Here is a 23427-nt window from a genome sequence, read left to right as displayed (position 1 = left end):
GTTTGGACCAATCTAGTTTTGTTTTAACGGCACTATTAACCTCTTTGGTCATTTCAGGAAGTCTGTCCACATCAAGCACTACCACTACAGGGACATGGTCTGACATGGATACCTCATAGACAATCTCCATAGATTCTACAATAGCATGTGCATCAGCAGTACTGATACAATGGTCGAGCCAAGAAGTTGTGTGCCATGCTTCACTTCACACATATAAGTGTAACTTTCTGCAGGCAACAACACCTGACTGGATATTATGAGGTTATTATCCTCACAGAAATTAACCATATGATTAGCAAACATTGAGTGCTTATCAGAGGTCGGCATTCATGTCACCCACGACATAGACACAGGTAGTTTGATTGTCTAAAATAAGAGAATTAATAAAAGCTAATCTGTTCAGGTATTCATCCTCATTCTGTTGACTTTCATAAGGTGTATAAACATTAAGTATAGTGACCACTTTGTTGTTTACTCTACACTCCACAGCTATACACCAATCTGTGTCAAGTCTAATGACCTTAATCATAGAGTCAAGCTTTTTGTGCCATAAAATGGCCACCCCTCCGGGGATCCTTCCCCTCACTATACCCAAGGTGAGGTCAGTTGTTGACTCCCCCACACCATGAAACTCGTCATTAAAACAGTTCAACTGTCCCAAGTCCTGTTTAGGTAGGAACGTTTCCTGCAGGCACAAGATGTCACAGCATTGCAACAGTTTTTCCACTTGTGCGCGTCTGGCAACGTCTCCTGCACTGTTACCAAGGCGCAGCCCCCGACAGTTAAAAAAACCAACACGCATAGCAGACTAGGCGTATTGATCGGCCGTAAGCCCATTCTGCACATTATTACTTGCTTGCACGTTGATCTTCACTGCAGCCCCGACAGTCCCAGCCTTGCGTGGTTCATAATACCGTCGAATGAACGCTCCTTCAGGCCATAGCTCAGGGGCGTACATCTCCCCAACCTCTTTACATTCCGCAGTCACTTTGAAAGATCCAAATCTGCTATGAGCACTGACAATCTTGTGACATGTAACCTCACGATTGAGCTTGTCTTTAAGATACACAGAAAGCGAGTCAGCATCCAACTCAGGACAGAACTTGGTAGCAAACACACTCACTAGTTTGGTCTGCACCGTTTTGATGCTACTCACAGCACTGGTGCCGACGATGGGAGCAACACCTGGCCTCCTGGCCCGTCCATTGGTGTTGCCAGCGGTTCGCGACCCCCTTAGAGCAGAGGCAAGCCCCGACCCCTGCTGGGGCCGGCCCTTTTTCACAACCAGGCTGAAGGATGGGATTTCAGGATCGATAGACCTTTTCACGGTCCCCGAGGCCGTCGCCACCTCTCCGCCCGGACTGCGTGATGATGCCGCTCTCACCGCAGCCTGGTTCGCCGCACTCATCCCTGGTGTGGTCGGTGTTGTCCCCGAACCATTCGTCTCCGGCTCCGTCGCACTCGTCCCAAGCGTTATGCCACAGCTGGATACCTCGCTCCACAACTGCCGCGTAGCAGGCTCCAGCCCCGGGTCATCAAGACCCGCAGCTCGCTCAGCAGGGCGGTGCTCTAATGCTGCCACCCGGTCATTCATATGCTCGCATACCTCTGTCTGGAGCTGGGTGACACGTTTCAGGGAACACACTTCCGCATATAGCTGCTCCATTCTCCGTAGCAGACAAGTTGTGTCAATGCTGGTAAACGACACCGGCGGTAAATCCTCCAGATAATGTGATACAAATCTAGGTATATTCTCCCCAGATTCGTTCAACACTTTGAGACACAGTTTGATGTTATTCACGTCTTTATGCAGCCCTTTGTGGGCTATGTTCCTCTGCGTGGTAGCAGGGCACAACTTAAACAACACTTTCTTAGACGCCTCAATCCCCTCTGTGTCGAACGTATTAGTAGCCAACAGTACGATTTCATCTTGGCTCAAAGTTTTGATCCTTGCATAGAGAAAGTGTAGTAACTCATCCTCCACAATGATTTTGTCGTCAGTTGTTTTGTAGACTTCAGGTTTAAGCCATGAACGTTTGAAAGTCGGAGCTGGCATGCTGCGACCCTCTCCCTCCGCCATCTTGGAATTATTACTTGCCTTAACTTGTCAGATTAGATTAGATTAGATTAGATTAGATTAGATTAGATGTCCTTTCCAAAAGGGACAGTGTTTTGCTCGGGTCAATGCATACATTCAAGACAAGACAATATACAAATATACACCACAATTTAAGTACTTTGATTCTATAAAAGATAAGCTAAATGTAATAGTGTCTTTAAAAGAAGGCAATGTCCTCTGTATGCTTTCATGTGTGTGTGCATGTATGTATGTCCATGGAAGCTATATTAGCACACAAGTCCAGCTCATCCAGGTGCCTGCCTTCGTGTGTGTGTGTGTCTGTGTGTGTGTGTGTGTGTGTGTGTGTGTGTGTGTGTGTGTGTGTGTGTGTGTGTGTGTGTGTGTGTGTGTGTGTGTGTGTGTGTGTGTGTGTGTGTGTGTGTGTATGTATGTGTATGTGTGTGTGCGCACCTGCGCTCACACGCATATTCATGGAGGGCATTAGCAAGCAAGTCCAGTTCGACCAGGTGAGGTAAATCAGGTATTAGGGGGTTTGTGTTTATCAAGGAGCATAATGGCAGAGGGGATGAAACTGACACTGCCCTTTGCCTTCTTGAATAGAGAGGCACCATAGATAGGTTGAAATAGATAGGTTGACAATGGGTCAAGTCGTCCTTTAAGTATCTACAGTATGTCCCCGACTTGTGGTGCCCTGTACCAACACTGCAAATGGGCAAACTACAAGCAGCAATAATGAGACATTCGCTGAAAGGTATAATGTGTGCCCCTTCACCGGTTGCCAGTTGGCAACGGATAGCACATTGAGGATGGGGAGTTACGTGGATGACAGGATGTCTACAAATCATGAAAGTGTGTTGCAGGCATGCCTGGAATTTTGTCATTTTAGGGGCAAGGCCACTTGGCGTTGTACATTTTTTGAGGGCACAAAGGCCAAATGCCAGGGCAGGAAGGCCAGCTAACAAGATTTTAGTCCATTGAAAGAATTAATTGAATTCAAGGGTTAAGGATGAATTTAATATGTAAACTATCTGCAGTGAAATAAATAAATAATGGTATTTACATTCTGATCCATGCTCAGCCCTGCACCAAAGTCACTGGATTGCATTGGTTTAAAGATGGGGACTCAGGGGAGTTAAGAATTCAGAATCACAACAAAAGACACTGGTGTCTACATGACAATAAAGAAACACTGGCTTCTACATATTGACAAGAAAGAGACAGAGGAGAAAGTGGTACAGTCAGCTGGGGCATTAAGGTCATTGTGGCCTCAGGGGCACATTTTTTGAGGGGCACAAGGCCAAACTGAGGAGAAACGACGGCCATGGCCTTTGTGGTTGCAGGTGACAGGTTGACAGGAAGATGTTCCTGTGTGTCTGCAAGACACACACAACACACACAAAAGCATTGCCACGCACAGCTCCAATGTGATCTGATCTACTAATGAGACATGCTGTGACATTAACACACCTCTTTCCCACAAGCAACAGAAAATGTCTTCCTTTTGCATTTGCCATGAAAAGCACTGGGTAGAGTCACAACCTGAGAAGGTATGGACCCCAATAAGTGCTGAACACACACTGGTGCCAAGAGCTGATAACACCTGTTAAAGCTGACTGCAGGCTTAGGGCTCTTGATGACTAAAGAGTCATATTCCTGTGCAGCAGATATACATGTAAAAACACCCTGGTGGGGTCCACCCCACCCCACCTTGAGGTGGGGTGAGATGGAGTGAGATAGGGTGCAGTGAGAGTGAGGTGAGTTGTGTTGAGATGGGGTGGGGCAAGGTGGGTTGGCTGCATATAATTGACCGCAGCATATTTTGGGTTGAGTTGTAACAATCATCCAATTTTGTGAGGGGTTCTGATCTACTCATGAGACATGCTGTGACATTAACACATTGTTGCATTGTAATAAATATTGTATAGTATACCATATTCTGTAACGCATCTATTCTAGTATTGTCCATTATTTGAGTGTTTTTTAGATTTGTCTTCCTCTCATTACACAGTAGGTTCTGACATTGTTTATGTATGAAACATGTGTTTTGAGCAAAATATGTGTAATGTTTAATTTTGTTGGGTGCAAATCACTCAAGCTTTACTATATTTCAAGGTCTACATTCACATTTGAGTATACTAATGCATCAATACTTGTCTCATATGTTAGGTACACATAAATGACAGTTTGAGAGAGATTGTGTGCTGTCAAAATGAATATCAAGAAATCTACAAGCAAAACCAGCAGCATAAGATTTTCGTTTTTTGTGATTCACATTTATGGCTTGTGACAAAAAACTGCAGGATATTTTCGGAGAACTTTTGAACCAAAGTCCACAAGGCGTATTGTCAACGCAAAAATGCATTTAAAAAGTAGTGCCTAGACGTGGAAACGAAATTCATTTCCTAGGCACTTTTTCTTAGTTTACGACACAGCAGTTTGAAGCATTAACGCAGCAGCTGCCTCCAGTTGTCTCTTTTAGGGAAAACAAGACTGTGATGGTCATGTAGGCCTACATACATACCTTCTGCTTATTATACTATTTGTATATTTTACGTCTTTGATTTAGATTTTCTCCTGGCTCTCCGTCTCTTTGCCGCCACTCCTCCCTCCTGAATGAACATTCAGCAAAAATAGCCAATCTACAAGCTCACAAGATGGTGGTTGCCAAATCAGGCTTGGTGGTTTGCAGAGACTGAACCCCCCCGCCCACACACACACACACACACACACACACACACACACACACACACACACACACACACACACACTCACACTCACACTCACACTCACACTCACACACACACACACACACACACACACACACACTCACACTCACACTCACGCGCGCACACACACACACACACACACACACACACACACACACACACACACACAGTGTCAGACCTCAAGCTTTGTTGTGTTCTATCTTGCAGATAATGTATGCACAAATACATGTCCATTTTTATCAATCAAATCAATCAACCGATCAATAAAAAAAATTAATTAATTGGTTTATTCACACACACACACACACACACACACACACACACACACACACACACACACACACACACACACACTCACACTCACACTCACGCGCACACACACACACACACACACACACACACACACACACACACACACACACACACACACACACAGTGTCAGACCTCAAGCTTTGTTGTGTTCTATCTTGCAGATAATGTATGCACAAATACATGTCCATTTTTATCAATCAAATCAATCAACCGATCAATAAAAAAAATGAATTAATTGGTTTATTCACACACACACACACACACACACACACACACACACACACACACACACACACACACACACACACACACACACACACACACGCATCATTTTCATCATGATTTGTGTGCATGGGGTTCTCATCTTAAACAAGCTTAGTGCTTAATGAGATTTCCAGTTTAGTAGACCTTGTATTGTGAATTTGTACTTCCATGTACTGTTATGTACTGTCATGTACTGTTTCACATGTCTTCCTAAATAAAGTACATCAATCAATCAATCAATCAAATTGATGAACTTTTTTGCATACATGATTGATTGATTGAATCAATCAATCATGTATGCAAAAAAGTTTCGACCACCAAAAGTGGACCGATCACTACCATCTAGTGGTCTGTTGCTGGAATGTAACCCTTTTGCTGGCGCCTTGTGCTCTTTCATATTCATTACTGACCAGTGACGTGCACTGCGTGTCCCGTCAGTGTCACATAATACCGCCGCTGGCTCAACTAGTCACAACACGGATACCTGCTTAATCCTATATATAGATGTTTAGGTAAACAACCGCTGTGTCCTGCTCGTTCCTAGACGACGATCATCGAATCACAGTCCTTCGGATGAAGAAGAAGCACTTTTTCGCGCAGCAGCCATAGCAGTAATAACAACAATGGCAACCGTTACGGAAGACGTCCGACTGACACATTATCAAAGCTTGTTGTGCGTCGGTTTCGCCGGATTCTTCAGCAAAACCGTCACGTCGCCTCTGGAGGTGGTGAAGATCAAGAGCCAGGTGGGCACCTTTCACTGCAAGAGGGGCTTTTGGCAGAGTTTTGTGCTCATCTGCCAGAACGAGGGACTCCGAGGACTGTGGAAGGGAAATGTGGTCTCCTGTCTCCGATTGTTTCCTTACAGCGCGGTTCACGTGGCAACGTACAAAAAGTAAGTGAATGAGAGTCTCAATGTATTTAATAAACGTGGTAATACAGTGATGGTCTCATATTATGAGAGACCATCACTGTATTACCACGTTTATTAAAACATATATACAAATATTAATATGTGTAGCATGTGGGACACATTCAAACTGTTAACTACTGGACAAGGGAAAGCTGTATTACCACGTTTATTTATAAAAGATATATAAATATTAAATATGTGTAGCTTGTGGGACACATTCAAACCGTTTGTTTATCTACTGGAAAAGAAAGCTGCAGCCTGCCTGCAGCTATTATTCTTCTGTTGTTAGAAAGTCAGCTGAAAAAGTGGATAATGTTTGAAAAATCACTTTGAACGTGCGACTGCATGATGTTTATTATGTCATTGTGTCTAATTTGGACTAGGGAAATGTATGATGTACTTTATATAACTCATATTATTAGCAACCACTGACAGCTACAGTACAAAAACAACATACTTCCTGTTTTATGGTATGTGTCACGCCTTCACTTTTGGACCAATCAGAACGCTGGATGTGCTCGGACGATTTTGGTGTCATTGCAGGGCAGAATAGAGCGTGACAGCTATCGATCGTAAACAGCCTATAATCAGGGATATAAATAATAGAAAGAGGTGTGACACGCGTCAACTGATACTATGCTATAAATTGAGTAGTTTTTTCGCTGTAGCCCACGTCAACATATAGCACGTGTAGCCTAGTAAACAACACCCACCACCCCACCCACTCTGCAAATGATTGTTCTGTTCTGTACTGTACACAATTCCTGGAGGGAGAGAGCACTTCTGTTTATGAGTATCTATCCCACACGTGGCCTGGATCATATTAGATGGTTAATTAGCATACTAATGAATAATAATAATAACCTTTTAGTTTTGTTGATGCTGCTTTTCAGATACCCAAGGCACTAAATGTGCTTTCTGGATGCATTGTCAGCAAATACAAATAATGATTTTATTTTATTTTATAATTAAATTAAACAGCTGCAGCAAGTACATTAGTGTACAGTTAGCAATATTGCCCCCCCACCCGAACCCACACACATGCCTGAATCCCTCGGCTGTCCCTGCCGACGCCCCACACCCCCGCACCCTGGGAGTCGCTGCAGATATCCCTGCCTAAAATCTCCAGTCATGACCCCGGCCGACTCCCTGCCTGAGAGTCTGCTGCTGTCAGTCCCTGCCGACGCCTGCAACCCCCGGCCTTCTGTGCTGATGCCCCGCCGGAAAACCTCTGACCTCCCGCCTGAAATCCCCCGGCCTTCTCTGCTTATGCCCCGCCGGAAAACCTCTGACCCTCATGCCTGAAACCCCCGATCATGCCCTGCTGCCTGCAAACCTCTTGACCCCCTGCCCGAGACCCCCATCCAATACAAAACAGATAGTATCTCTCGCTATCACCACATTCTGCGGAGTCAGCTTCACTGTACAGGCCTGAACACACAAAGGTTTTTTTCCGGGCAATTGGGCCACCAAGAGGTGTCTGTGCCTGTTGGGGGGTAGTCAGGTTTTATTAGTGGAGCCCGAACACCTGATGCATTACGTTGAATCAGCGGCGTGAAGAGGAAAAGCTTTTCACTCCCATTTTCCCCTAAAAATAGATTATGTGCGAACCGGTAATTCTTTTTTTGACCGCACACATCGAGAGCGAGAGAAAGATGGTGATGGAGAGAGAGAGAGAGACATTTAATAAAACGTGCATATTTTATGCACTAATTTGGGTGGGAAGGGGATACAAGTCAACTTTATACATAATTCATAACAGTAAAGGGAGTTATGTGTCACGCAGGCGCAACACAGTGGCAGTCAGCTGACAGTCATCTGTAGTCTGTGCAGTGTGTGTGTGTGTGTGTGTGTGTGTGTGTGTGTGTGTGTGTGTGGAGCTACTTTTACCCAAGAGACATGACGTCATCCGATCTCACCTCCTGACATAGTCACAGTTATGTCAGGACAAGACAGCTTGGTCTGTTCACAGGCATGAAATTAGGCTGATTTCGTAGTTTGTTCTCTTGTTTAGGTTAAAAACTATACACAGCAGATTAAAACATGGCAAACTAGTAATCAATGCAGCTAATACAATTAATTATGGGTGTGTTAGATATGCCTATAGAGCCGTGGTGGGTGTGCCAATTTAAATTGCAAGTATAGTCAACTGCATTGTCAGAGCACATTGACAGACACACCTAAATCTTTTTAACCTGAACTGGTAAACAAACAGCAAAATCAGCCCATGGTTTAATCCCGCATTAAGAGTGAGATGGGCCTGATTGGCAGGCTTTTGAAAGCAAATCAGGCCCATTATAGTGAGACACATTCCATACATTCCACATTCCACTGCTGCACGGGCGCCACCTCTCGGCCTTCCCCCATATAGCCTCGCTTCACACCACGACCACAACCCACTACCACACAATGATCAGCTGTTAAAGGACCATAGTGTCACTACATGTCATTTTCTATTGCCAGATAATTATATATATTTTTAAAGATATTGTCAATGTGTTTGTTTACATTTTGTGAGAGCTACTTAAGTATGCATTGCATACACAAACATAAAAACAATTATGACAGGGGCTACTAATGGCTAGAAGTCTAAATTACACTGCAATGGCCGGCAGTGGCTCAGAAGGTAGAGTGGCCACTCGGGAAAGGGAAGGTTCCCCGGTTTGTTCCCCCGGCTTCCCCTGAGTTATTGTCAAAGTGTCCTTGAGCAAGACACTGAACCCCAAACTGCTCCCGATGAGCAGGTTGGTGCCTTGCCTGGTTTCCTCTGCCATCGGTGTGTGAATGGGTGAATGTAATACATTTGGTATAAAAAGGCAGTAAGGCACTATATAAATGCACCATTCACCATTTTTAACGTGACTGAATGATTGTCTCTTTCCCGTCTTCTGAGTGTTTATGTATTTTCTTCCTTCCATCTCCAGGATAGTCCACCTGCACATGGATCATTTGGGATACATATCTCAGTGGAGGGTCATATTTGCTGGAAGTGTGGCGGGCATAGCGGCCGCCCTGGCAACATACCCTCTGGAGGTGGCAGAGACAAGACTCATCGTTCAGAACTGCAGGGAGCCCACATATGTTGGTGTGGTTCACACTCTCTCAAAGATCTACCGGGGCGAAGGACTTCTGGCACTTTATAGGGGCTTCTCTCTCACAGTCTTGGGTAAATATTGCTCATTCATTTGTTTCCAATTGGTGATCCTAAGGTTGCCGTGTACCTAGAGATAAACAGAGGTGGAAGAAGTACTCACATTTTGTACTTAAGTAAAAGTATCAATACCACAATGTAGAAAATACTCTGTTACAAGTAAAAGTACCAGTATTAAAAATTTACTTGCGTAAAAGTACAAAAGCATTGGCATCAAAATATACTTAAGTACTAAAAGTAAAAGTACTCATTATGCACAATGTCCCATTTCACAAGTTTCCAAATGTATCAAATCCTTTGAAAATAGCAGATCTACAAGCTCACAACGTGTCGCAAAGCGACGCGTTGTGAGCATGTAGAGCGGCTATTTTCAAATAGCCAAAGTATATAGGTCTGACGTGGTTAATGTATGTTTTACAAAGTAACTAGAAACTAAAGTTTTCAAATAATTGTAGTGGAGTTAAAAGTACAATATTTGGCTCTGAGATGTAGTGGAGTAGAAGTAAAAGTATTGAAAACTGGAAATACTCCAGTAAAGTAAAAATATCTCGAGTAGATGTACTTAGATACTTTCCACCACTGGTGATAAAGATAATTGATTGAAGGTAGACTGTTCCATCGCTGACCATTTATTTTCAGATTTTTTGTATGTATTATATGTAGCTCTATATGTTCTTAAGATTTGCAACCTGCATTTTCTTTCACTACAGGCGCATTCCCCTTTTCTGCTGGGTGCTGTGCTGTCTACATGAACCTGGATAAGCTGTGGCAGCAGCCTCTTGTCCGTTTAACTTCACTCCAGAACTTTATGATTGGCTGTCTTGCTGTGGGAGTGGCCCAAACCTTGTCCTACCCATTTGAAACTGTCAAAAGGAAGATGCAAGTAAGTACTAGTGATCTTGTTCATTGAATTTAGGCTATTGTTTCTCACTCTTTTGCCTACAATAATTTTGTGGCTTTATTTTCATAACGGTGGGTGGGAGTAGCAAAACGAAATCTCAAGAGTTAAACTTATGTCCTCCCATGCCTCCTGTGCTAAAGGAGGTTTAACCTCTTGAACCCCAGCATCCATATTGTGGGGGGAACATTAGCCTCCCCAAAAAAAACAGATCTACAAGCTCACAACAGGTCGCATTGCGATGCGTTGTGAGCTTGTAGATTGGCTAGTTTTGGCCAAGAGATTTGGTGTAGACTGAAAAAAGCGGTCCATGGGCAGAGCCAACTCGGGTCCAGTTTACTAAGTCTAGAAACCTTCCCAATTTCTCAATGTGGTTACATTTTGAAAAGTAGTGAAGTTAGATGGGTTTCAATTTCAGAAAATGTAATGAATACTACCCCATGAAAATTATTCAGGAGATGATGTGTGTCTGCACACGCACATGCATGTGTCTGTCTGTCTTCCCGCAGCTAATCTTACAAACTACTTGGTGGATAAGTGTCATATTTCTCGTGCATGCTATATACAGTATATATATGTATGTAGCACCAGTTGTGTGTGTGTGTGTGTGTGTGTGTGTGTGTGTGTGTCACACACACACACACACACACACACACACACACACACACACACACACACACACACACACACACACACACACACAAACACACACGTGTGAACAAGTATAACTGTGGGAGTATAATGCAGGGTGTTACTGATGTAGAATTTGCATGCACAGCGAGTCCTCCCTGGATAAGCACAGGTTAAAATTTACTCTGCCGTGTCCTCGTCTGTACTACCGACAGCACACATGGTGAACAATAGGTCTTCAAAGGGCAGAATACTACATCCGGTTTTATCAGCCTATTATTAGCTACAGTACCACAAGGTTCAATAGCAGCTGAGAATGCAAATGTACTCTTTGGTCTGCTGAAGCTATAGATAGCCAGTAACTATCACACAGTCGGCTAGTTGGGAGTCACTTGTTTCCAGTATATCAAATAACAAATAACAAAACTACTTTCAGATATGATAGTTACTACAATGATACCTTATCTCATGATATCTATATAACTTGAGCCTTATCCACAGTTCCTCTGTCATCAAGGGGTCAGAGTTAAGTGTCAGTGAGAAGAAATAGACAATAGAAACGCAATCTTTGTAGAAGTTAGTAGATTAACCTAGGTATTGTTTAACTGATGAGTTTGCTTAGCATTCCTGTCCAAACTTTGGTTTTCATTGGCGAAGACCCACGACTGAACGTGTTCTTCCTTTCAGTGATTGTTCATTTTAAGACTGATTCATTTATCTGTGGTGTTTATAGTTATGGTTAACAAAAGGTCATACAGTGTGATTGTAAAACTCAGTAACAGAATGATGCTATTTCCAGCAAAACAGTCATGTGATACCAGTTTTGATCTGTTCTGCCCCCCCCCCCCCCATTCTATTCTGTTCGGTGCTACGAATATTACCCATTCCTTAACAAGTAATATCCTTAAGTGTAATATGCTAGGCTATTAGGCCACTGGTGGTCATCATTATCCATTGAAATATTTTGTATTCTCTTTGTGGTGGTTCATAACTATCACAAATTTGAATGTTCTTAAAGGTAGGGTAAGTGATTTGCAATTATTCAAATAATTGCGAAATGGGTCTATGTTCTGATAGTGCTCGTTACTATAGAGTGTCCTGTCCATATAAAAAGTCTCCATGTCTCTCCAGCTCTTTATAAAACAGAAAATGTATTTTGTAGTTTTTTTTTTAGTTTCATTTCCAATTTTATCCAACCAGGACAGAGAAATCAATCAGGATATAGATTAAACAAGTGAAATTGGAAGTGATGACACTAAGAAATGAGCAGACAAAATTTTAACTGGAACACTATACAAATTAAGCTTAAAAATGGGTACTTTCTCCTGATTGGCTGAGATTTTGACACCTACCGAAAAATGTATTTTCTGTTTATTAAAGAGCTGGAGACTCAGGGAAACATCTGTTACTGAAAAAACACTCTATAGCAATGATTACTATCAGAATATAGTATTTTAACCTTTTAACAAAATACTTTTTGTTTTAACCAAAAAATATCACTTACCCTACCTTTAAGTTATATTGTTACCCACATAAAAATAGAAAACAATAATCATGGTATCTTCCTGTTGTTAAAAGCACATTTTAACTTTTGCATTACTGAAGCCAGAAACTTACATTTTCCTTCATGGCATTGGTGTAATACACAGAGTTTGTCACGATCACATCTGCCATGAATCCAACTGTACTTAATTAATCTGTCTTCTTTTAATGTGCCACCTTATTGGAATTTGGTTAATTAGATACCTCATGACACTTTACTGACTCACACTCACTTTTATTCTCTTCTCAGGCGCAGAGTGCCCGGCTGCCCCATTTAGGTGGGGTTGATGTCCATTTCAGAGGAATGATGGACTGTTTTAGACAGGTGATAAAAAACAAGGGCATCTTTGCACTTTGGAGTGGCTTTACTGCCAATGCAATAAAGGTACGGTATGGTATATTTTTGCTATAAATTGCTATACCTTACATTGTTTGTTTATTCATATTAAGCAAGACACAATTGTACCCATGGCTGTTCATATCATTAGTGTGAGCTTGACGTCTTATGACTCGGCTCAAGCTTTGTCATATGTTACACACAAGCGAAAAGGAACTGATACACAATGAGAGCGCAGGGACGACATCGAAATCGTACTTTGTCTGTTACATTAAATAATTACAACCTCTGTTCCAGACAGCAAACTCAGCTGAATTACACGTCCAGCTGAGTTCAAGGGACGTCGCATTGTTAGCTTGAAATTTATTTTAGCCAAGAGACAAGGCAATTGAGTATAAATTAGACGTGTGGGTGTGGGGAAGGGGTTTGGAAAGCAATGCTCTACGTGTAATTCATAAATGTATGCCACAAGGCAGCTTCTATTTCTGGACTGGTATAGCATGCTATGTTCTGTTATTCCACCTCCAAATGTCATTTGATGGCAGTTGTACGGACCCTGAATCCGCGTTGTGAGGTTGTAGATCTGCTATTTTCACTACTTCAAGTCTTTTCTTTCTCCCTAAATAAGGAATTTCTTGTCATGAAATTCTTGTTTGAAAAATGTTTGAATTAGTTTTTAATTCATGAAAAATTTAAATAATTATAAACAAAATGTAGGAAATAAACAAAAGGGATATTTACTTGCGACCCATACAAATGGGTCCGCGACCCACAAATGTGACCCACAAACCCAGTGTTTGGGGAAACGGTGTTCTAACGTCTACCCTTCCTTCACAGATTGTTCCCTACTCTGGCCTTCTCTTCACCTGCTTTGAGATGTGCAAGCAGGTGTGCCTTTACCGCAACGGGTACATCGTTTCGCCGCTGAGCTACAAACGCAAACCAGGGGTAGACCAAAGCCTGAGGCCTTACGAGTTGGAAGAGGGGAAGCGCTACATGAAAAACAGGAGCTTTCGGTCACAGGAGTCATCTTGGTGAGACACGGCGCGAGAAATCAGGCTTCTACGGAATATACGTACTCCTCACCTCACTGGTGAATATTTTTTAAAGACATGGACTGGCCAAAATGGGCCTTGAATCTTTACTAGCTTCTATGGCAGAAGCTAGTGTCAGTCACAATCCTATTCTCCCGAATTTCGGCTTTCACGTGTTCATGGCAATGATGTTGTTGACTTTGACTTGACATCTACTATCATGTTTTTCTATCATCAAAGCTCTACCTCTATCACAAACAGTTATTCTTCTGACAGTATTATGTCTCCATGTATTAATAATCTTGGTCTGACCATGGCCCTACATGGTACAAAGCACAAACTTTATTACTGTATATTATTTTTTCTTATTTTTCTTAATATGTCTGTAACTACTATTTGTATTTTAACCATAGTAACATGGTTTGCTACGTGGTTGTAATGTGCCTTGGGTGTTATTATTGTTTTATATTTTTGTAGAGTTTTTAGAATAGCACAACGTAGCCTTAATCCAGAAGAGGAGACTGATAATTTTATGAGGTTATAATGCAGTAGGCTAGAAAAACATCCCAATCTAAAGTCAAGGTGCTGGACAAACACCAGTTCAACAGTAAAATAAATAAAGTCTGCACACCAGTTCACAGCTCCACTTTTGTATTGCTGCTATTCAATGTTTCGATCACAAGATCTTCAACAGGAAAAGATCTTGTGATCGGAATGTTGACAAGTAGCAATACAAAAAAAAAGTGGAGATGAGAACCGGTGTGCAGACTTTATTTATATTACTAAAATACTGTAGGCTCCCTAACATTAGTAAGCCTGACATTCAGGCTGATGTTAAAATGAATGAACGAGTGTAGAACAGTAATTGTTCACATTTCATGTTGCTGCTTGCATGTTTCACCTGTACAAACACTGACATTTTTATGTGTTGTTTTAAAAAGATCATCATGCTGGTGAAAAATACATTTCAATATGTTACATTGATTCTTGCCTGTCAAAATATCATTGTGGGGTTCTAATAAACCATCGCATTGCATTGTTGTGAGACTTGTTTTCTTGGGTCCATGGTCACTAGTGGTTAGTATGACTATCATTTTGTTGCCAAATACCAATACCGTTCTTTTTTTATTGTTTTAAAAACGTTTTAAAATAGTGAAAATGGCAGATGTACAAGCTCTCAACGTGTTGCACATTGTGAGCTTGTAGATCTGCTATTTTCACTTCTTTTGTGTGACACTCTTGTATGATGAAGTAGCTAGGGCATTAATTTACTAAAAAACATAAAAAGTTGAAATATGGGAGTTACAAGGTTTCTGCCCGACAGCAGTACTCATACCACCACAGCATTTACCCTCAAATCATTTGTCTGACACCTATGATCCAACTTTTTACACCTGTTCAATGTCACTAATCCTAACTAATCCTATCTGAAGTACTGCACGCTAGTGTTGCATTTCCAACTAACCATGTACAATGGTTCAAATGCATTTTTGCTTTTACACCTCTCAAAATATGTGGTTAAATATTTTTGCAAAACTGTTGATTGGGCTCACAGGTTAATTGGGTTCTTAGCTTTGATTAGTCTGTTCATTTCAGCATGTACAATTTGATTAAGTCATATGATTAAGCCTACCAATTGTGAGAAACTGAAGATTGGAGGTCATCTCGTATTAACTGGAGCATGACCTTTCCTTAATAGGTCTCTGGGACCCTTGGGGGCTCAGCTGCATAAAGCTGACATTTATTTGACATGACCTTGATTGATCCAGTTCAGAACATGACATAGATAAACCCAAATATTCAATATAATGGTATCCTCCAATTCTCAAACCGCAAAACAAATATGAATAGGTTGTGTGGGGCTGCTGGGGCGGCAATTGCCAATTCCAAACTTGCTATTATTTGCCTGACTTGAGAGTCATGAGGAAGACGCCAAATCGGAGTCCCAAGGACACCTTATCCCCGCCCACAACTTCACCAGCTGCACCAATTACGTTTGAGAGTCACCAGCTGCGCCAATTAAATTTGAGCGTGAGGCTTACGTTTTTTTCCTCGACTCCAGACTGCTTAAAACCCTCTGTCCAAGTTGGCAGAGTTCACTTCACCTCTGTCGGCATACCCCACCGGTCGTGAGTCCTTCGGTTGAACGGGAAGACACTTGACATCATCTTCTTCTCCTTTTCGGTTTTGACAACATCTGAAAATGAATGAGACGGTCGTTTCTTTCGCCAAGGACTTCTTGGCTGGTGGTATTTCCGCTGCCATCTCCAAAACAGCTGTTGCTCCCATTGAGAGGGTGAAGCTTCTTCTCCAGGTTAGTAGCAGTGTTGGAAAAAGTACTCGCATGTTTTGCTTTAGTAAAAGTATCAATACTGCATTTTAGAAATACTGTTACAAGCAAAAGTATTGGTTTACAAATATACTTAAAAGTAAAACTACTCATTCTACAGACTGTCCTTTATACAGACTGTCCTATTTCACAAGTTTCCAAATGTATAACATTTATACAAATTGGCAGATCTACGAGCTCATAAAATGATCTTAATCTACAAAGTAACTAAAGTTTTCAAGTTGTAGAGGAGTAGAAGTAAAAGCACAGAAAATTGGAAATACTAGTAAAGTAAAAAGAACTCCTCAGTGCAGTACTTGAGTAAATGTACTCAGTTACTTTACACCATTGGTCAGTAGGCTAGGGGGGGCAATCAAACTTGGGTTTCTTGGCACTGCAGTTAATTGGCATGAGCAGTCAATTAGCAGCACCTGGGCTGTAATTTGACAATAATTGACACCTGTCTGTTGTGGTGGTCTTAAAGGTGACGATAATCATCCACTTACTTGTAGGCTACAGCACATTTCATATACCAACAGGTGCAACAATAATGTGCTTCACAGAAAAGGATCATTTAAAAAGGGCAAACATTTTTAAAGATGTATTAAAAAAACAGGCCAATAACGGTTGTGTTCATTTTTAATTTAACACATTCGCATTGATTGTGTCAAATGACCAAGGTCAAAGTGGTAGCAGCAAGTCTCCATGTTGTTTGAAAGTTTGCCAGTTTTTAGAGGGGCAAAGTCTGTGTAATCTATGCATGGTGCAGCCAGGCTCAAATCACAAGTAGGAGGTGGGGCTTTGAATTGGTGAATGGATGCCATGAACGTTTAGTAGTAGTAGGCCTAAACGTGATTCTTCCAGACAGCCTTGCACAACTCTCCTTTTATAAGAATTGCTTTGAACTATCATATTTAAATTGTTATATTTTGGGAGTTGTCACAGTTCAAACCTCAAATGTTGAGGTTTGAATTGTGATTCCTAAAATGGGATAAAAACAATCTATGACCCTTAAATACTAGGCTGGTTGAGAACAGCCCATTTGTAAAAATATGACTAATGCTGAAAGTAATCTCCAAATCCTTTTGCTTTTATTACAGGTACAACATGCCAGCAAACAGATCTCAGTGGACAAGCAGTACAAGGGCATCGTTGACACATTCGTTCGTCTCCCCAAGGAACAGGGCTTCCTATCATTCTGGAGAGGAAACCTGGCTAACGTCATCAGATATTTCCCTACCCAGGCTCTCAACTTTGCATTCAAGGATAAGTACAAGGCCATTTTCCTTGACGGTGTGGACAAGCACAAGCAGTTCTGGAGGTACTTAGCCGGCAACCTGGCTTCCGGTGGTGCTGCTGGTGCCACTTCCCTCTGCGTTGTCTACCCCCTTGATTTCGCCAGAACACGCCTGGCCGCTGACGTTGGCAAAAGCGGAGCACGTGAATTCAAAGGCCTCAACGACTGCTTGGTGAAGATCTTCAAGTCTGATGGCTTCAAGGGCCTGTACCAGGGCTTCAGTGTGTCTGTGCAGGGCATCATCATCTACAGAGCTGCCTACTTTGGTGTTTACGACACAGCCAAGGGTAAGTTCAAATTATTTATTGGCAAGATGTACAGTAGGGTTTGGGTGCTTTCTTTGTGAATTCTTGAGGACCGCTTTAATCCTCTTGTGTCATTTTTCTGCAGGCATGCTGCCAGATCCCAAGAACACACACATTGTTGTCAGCTGGGCAATTGCTCAGACTGTGACTGCGTGTGCCGGTTTCATTTCCTACCCCTTCGATACCGTCCGCCGTCGTATGATGATGCAGTCCGGACGCAAAGGAGGTAAGTTAAATCTGACTAGAAAAGACAAAACGCTCACGCAAAGTTTGGCTCCAGTTTCCAAAGAATTTATTGCACCCACAAAGTGCCCATGTACACAGGCAGTTTGTGTGCAATACATTCTTTGGAAACCTGAGCCCAACGGTGTGCAAGCGTTCTTTTGGCTATTGTTTTTTGTTCAGCACCTGCCCAACTTCTGGGCTTAGATGTGCGTGTAAAAGTTAGATCTGAAACATAAGGTTGAGCTTTTTTTAAATTTATAAAACCATGTGAGGTTGGAGGAGGTGTGACGTGTCTTTGTCTTTTCTAACCCCTCAGCGGACATCATGTACAGTGGCACCATGGACTGCTGGAGGAAGATTGCACGTGAAGAGGGTAGCAAGGCTTTCTTCAAGGGAGCCTGGTCTAATGTGCTCAGAGGCATGGGCGGTGCTTTTGTGCTGGTCTTGTACGACGAGCTGAAGAAAGTCCTCTAAATTATTTTGTATGTCCACTGTTCATGTTGTGAAGTCTAACTGTAACATACCTTGTACATTTGGAAGGACTTAAAATGCTGCAATATTTATAGGGACCAGCTAGTATATTATTACTAGTTGTACCGGGGAATCTGTTTTGAATTAGTTTCTTGGCCCATGTTTTTGTTTATTTTGTTGTTGCCCCTCACCAGAATGTCATTCCCTTAACACAGGAACCTTGTCAGGAAAAAACTTAATTAATAAAAGCAACCCACTGAGTGAATCTCCTGCCTGTAGCACTTTTGTGTTTTTAAGTGTGTAGCAGAGTAACCCTAACTGAAACCCATTCGACTTCTGCTGGATGCATTGGGTTGTGAGTGTGCAGTCAGTGTTGTGAGTAGTAGTGTTAAAAGTTTGGTTTCAAATCCAGGTTATTACATGGGCATTGCTGCACTGGGTGGCATTTTGCCACACTTACTCCTGGCTTCTTCAGTCTAGTTTCTTAATGAGGCAAACTTTCATTTATTTCTTAAAATGACTCGCGCTAAGGAGTTGCTCCTTGTTTTGGGGCATGAGCCCATGTCAGCTGCAAGGTTTAAATGCTGTTGACTTGCAACCAAGTGGTCCTTGCAGAAAATTACGCATTTTTTGCTAGTTTGAGGAGCTTTTTGTCTTAACAATCATTGTGCATGTAAAAAAGTTGAATAGAATAGTGGTGTGAATGTGCAGCAGAGGCCGTCCAGGATTGCCTGCCTGCGCTGCTGTGGGTGGTTCCACATTTCTAAATATACTTTTATCGCCTGCTCTGACTTTAATATGGTGTGATAAGAAAGGACTTTAACCTTGAGCTGGTGGTGTGCTATATGCCTGCCTGAGTTTTTTTTTTAAAACAGTCACAGGACTTCTGTCGAGCAAGGACAACACACTTTGATATTCATATGTTCTCAGAATGTAATCGACTGTAAAGGATGGCACTACGTGCTAGGTGACATTTGAGTGTCTGTCGATATGTCTGAACTGTCCAGAGTGACGACACATGATCGCACCAGTTGTAAAGTAGCATGGGGATCTAGCCAAATGTCTGTCAACATGGACTAGAGGTGAGTATTCATGTCCTCTCTCAACTATCACAGGGGTCATATTGAAGCGTCATGATCCGACTTGTAGTAGCTGGCTATGAACCTCTTCCTGTCTCGTGACTAAGGATAGGTCTGTGATGACAACTCCCGAGAAGTGCTCTGCACAAAGTAATGGTTACACCTGACAGCGTATATACATCTACTCCAGCAAGCTTCTGTATTTGGAGAGTAGCGTGCAGTGTAGTTTGAAGAATTTCTTGGCATGTGAATTGGCAATTAACACCACGGTTAAGAGGTTTAAGTGTAGGTTTTTGGCATTTTAACGCATTAAGACCTGAGGCCGATTCTACAAGTTCTGTCGGGTGGAAACTATGTCCAAAACTGCTACTTTTCAGGATTAAAATTCCAAAACTGCAAAAGGAGCAGATCTACAAGCTCAAAACACGTCTCTTTGCGCTGCATTTCGAGCTTGTGGATCTGCTTATTTAGATTTTGTGTGCCACTGTAGTGTGAAAGTTAGAATATGGAGATAAGAGGTTTCTACCCGATGGCAACGATATGCCTTCCAAATCAAGAGGTTTCTGAAAAACTTATGTTGAGATATATATATATATAAAATAACAGATGCTAAAATGACCGATGCTTTATAATGGGTTAAGCCACATCATTGTAGTATTTTTGCATGTTTCCAGGGATTTGAGCATGTAAGTAATGCATCAATGTTTTAGAGTTTAACTAACTTTGGATGACTAAATTGATTGGAGATGTTATAAGATTGTTTGAGTGACTGAAAATATATGGGTCTCAGTTACCCTTTATTACTTGAGCAGTAGTTTATTACTCATTTTAGTTTAGAAAATCTCAAATTCAGGCAGAAACGGTCTGTCATGAAGCAAAAAGGTCACTGACTGTGCCAGCTGCCTAAAAATAAGTAACTCACTGTATTTTGATCATGCTAGCTTGAAGCAATTGGAAATGTAAGGTATGACTGGCTGCTGGGCAATGAACCCATCATTTTGCATGTGATGATAATAAGAATAATACAGTACAGGCAAAATCAGTCAATAAAACCTAACAAAGGGTTAATAAATAAATATGACTGCTATTCTGTCAAATAAAGAAAAAATAATCCAAGCAGAGATGGGCAACCTTTTGGGAACAAGCTTGTAGATCTGCAGTAGATGCCCACCCTGGACCTAGGATATCAAATTGTTTGCCGCAGACACATTTTGGTTGTGAATGTAGTACATGCACATCTTTCAGGAAACTTGGGATTAGTTATATAATCACCATCTTCAAAAGCATTTTGTTAGAGATCCTATTTTATTTCATGTTGAATCATGTCATAACAGTAAAGTACTGTTAATCATACTCATGTTTATGTCAATTCGTTCTCACTACTACATCAGTAGTAGCCTGGGTGCGTGATAAAATCAGGTTATTCCTTTTTAATATATTTGTAACATTTGATTCATGTCGATGTCCATGCACAGATAGCCTACAGTATGTGGCTCTGCAATAATGGGGCATTATTGAGAAAGGTTTGGTATGACCTCATTGAATAGCATCAGTAGCTGCATAGAATAGAACAGCCACACTATGGGTGACAGATTGAGTAGAATACATGGAAGAGTGGGAGTAGGTTTTGAAGTTTTGCTCTAGTATTAAAAGTTGGATCCATATTTACAATACTGATTCACAAAGACCTGCTTTAAAGGTTTCTCTAAAATCTCCACGAGGGCAATTTGTTATTTACTATCAAATCTATAAATCAAATGTATAGCTCACCTATAAAAACAATTGTGTGCATAATATTTCCCTACAAACTGTAATTACTCGTTTCTTCCACAAGGTGGAACTGTGGGAATAATAACGAGTGAAGTTCCAGAGGAAGGGTTAGAATTAAAGTCATAGTGGAGCGAAATTCACAGCCTTTACTTTTTAATGACATTCCTAGGAATCTGAATCTCTTGTAGGCTAGGATAAGCATATTTTCAATCCCTTCATCATTTCAAGTGCACCAACGTTGAGAATTATAGTCTTAGTTAAAAACAACTACAACATAAAATTAAATGAATTAAAAAATAGTGATACAAAAAATCACTCAGACTTCCTTAGTACAATGATTTCCATGATTCTTTCCAGTCCATTCATACAGTAGCCTATGTGTATGATAACATTTCTAAATAACATTCACTGGAAGTGGATATTCTATATTGCTCATGGTCTGTTGGTGAGTCTCAATGAATGAGTATTTAGGCATGACACCTCACTCACTTGTCATAATAGTTTATTACAAATATTTGAGTTGTACAAAAAAACATATACAGTATATTCAATCAATTCTTGACAAAACATAATTATCATAAGAAACAATGGTTGACAGATGGTGTTTTCTGATGGAAAGGGAGGCAACCATCTAACCCACTGAAGAAACAACTATGCTATACACATACACAATATGCAAGTTGTACTGAACTATATCTGAACTGTCAATAAGAAAAATATGTTTAGCACCCATTCTTGAGAATTGGGACAAAACCTTTATTTTTATTTAATTGGGAAAATATATTTTAAAAGATCAAAGTGTTGACTATTAAACCATAATGGGCCAACCTCCAACAGTTTTTCTGACGGAGTTCACATCTGACGTAGTCTGACGGATGTTTTTTTCATTCCACAGCACAGTCGTAGTGAGTACGTTTTCAAGTTGCTTAGATTTCTATTAATGCTCATGGAGGGGGGGAGGTGGGGGGGTTAGAAGGACTGATGGAGTTGACATGTTATGGTTGGGACACACCAGATAGTAATATTATTTAGTGCATTTATCAACAAATAAAAAGCTTACCAGAGCTTCCACAGCTTTCCTGCCCTTTTAAACCAGGAAGTGAGACAGGGGACCTTAGGATATAGCTAAACCTGTTTATTATGGAGTTGACATTGATCTTGGACACAACTTTAAAGGGCAAAACCTTTTACAAAAAAACACTTGCAAGTTGTGAATCCTTGTCTGAGACAAGGGTGTTTTCTGGCAGAGTGCAAGTTTAGATGTAGAGGAGTCTATATCACTTGGAGCATTGGCCCTTCTTATCAAAGTAGGTGTAGAAAGCCTCTGCAGAAAGGGATGGGTGGGGGTACCTGTGCCTGTGGAATGGTTAAGGAGAGATGAGAAGGTGGAAAAGAGCTTACTGGGTTAGAAGCAGAGGACTGAATCTTAATATAGTGGAAATAGGAGTTAGCATTAACAGTGGATATTAATGAGCAGGAGAAGTAGAGAGGAGTTTTGTGCCACTTCCTTTTAGCTGCCCTGAGACGTGTTTACTCAGATGTTTCTCTCTTATTCGTCCATATGCTCTTTCATCATCTCCATCACCTTTCATCTCCATTTCCTCCTCGTTATATATGCTAGTTCTCTGTCTTATAACTTTTTGTAACTTCAGGTTTATCTCCTTTTCTCCTCAGGTCCTTATATTGTATATATATTTTTTTCATTCTTACCAAACAAAATTCATCCAGACAGATACCATAGATTTAAATACTCACATATATTCTTCTATTAATTCACAAAAAGATAACAATAAAAAAAAATACATCCGCAAAAAGTCCTTTATAGCTGTGCCCCTAAAGTCTTTATGTACACCAAAAACTATGGTAATTTCTTATGTAAGTTGTATTGTATTGTATTGTAAGTTGTATTGTTGCAATGTATTCTTCTAAGTTGTGAAGTTGTATAGATGATTGTTATCTCTTCTTTAAGAGTGATGTGACAATATTGGATTGATTGTTTGTTTGCTGTATGGGTTGTTTATGGTATATATCTATATGGTGTTCATTTTCTTGCAGTGGTAATGG

At 41.1% G+C, this 23427-nt stretch overlaps 2 protein-coding genes across 2 annotated transcripts; both read left to right on the top strand.

The window, feature by feature from the left end:
* The first annotated feature begins 5818 nt into the window (after window positions 1-5818).
* Window positions 5819-14923, top strand: slc25a43 (solute carrier family 25 member 43). The gene is made up of 5 exons (XM_080416039.1): window positions 5819-6277; window positions 9220-9461; window positions 10157-10329; window positions 12767-12901; window positions 13691-14923. Exons 1-5 carry the CDS (start codon window positions 6006-6008, stop codon window positions 13889-13891), a joined length of 1023 nt encoding a protein of 340 aa, XP_080272165.1. The 5' UTR covers window positions 5819-6005; the 3' UTR covers window positions 13892-14923.
* Window positions 14924-15965: 1042 nt separating this feature from the next.
* On the top strand, window positions 15966-18855 carry slc25a5 (solute carrier family 25 member 5). Its single transcript, XM_080415842.1, has 4 exons — window positions 15966-16201; window positions 17317-17800; window positions 17904-18044; window positions 18360-18855. The coding sequence occupies exons 1-4, from the start codon at window positions 16091-16093 to the stop codon at window positions 18515-18517; spliced, it is 894 nt and encodes a 297-aa protein (XP_080271968.1). The 5' UTR covers window positions 15966-16090; the 3' UTR covers window positions 18518-18855.
* The last annotated feature ends 4572 nt before the right edge of the window (window positions 18856-23427 follow it).

The sequence above is a fragment of the Gymnoscopelus braueri genome (assembly GCF_963280865.1).
Source record: "Gymnoscopelus braueri genome assembly, chromosome: 20".
NCBI classification, from domain to species: domain Eukaryota; kingdom Metazoa; phylum Chordata; class Actinopteri; order Myctophiformes; family Myctophidae; genus Gymnoscopelus; species Gymnoscopelus braueri.
The sequence above is the reverse complement of the archived record's forward strand: the minus strand, read 5'-3'. Positions and strand labels throughout refer to the sequence as shown.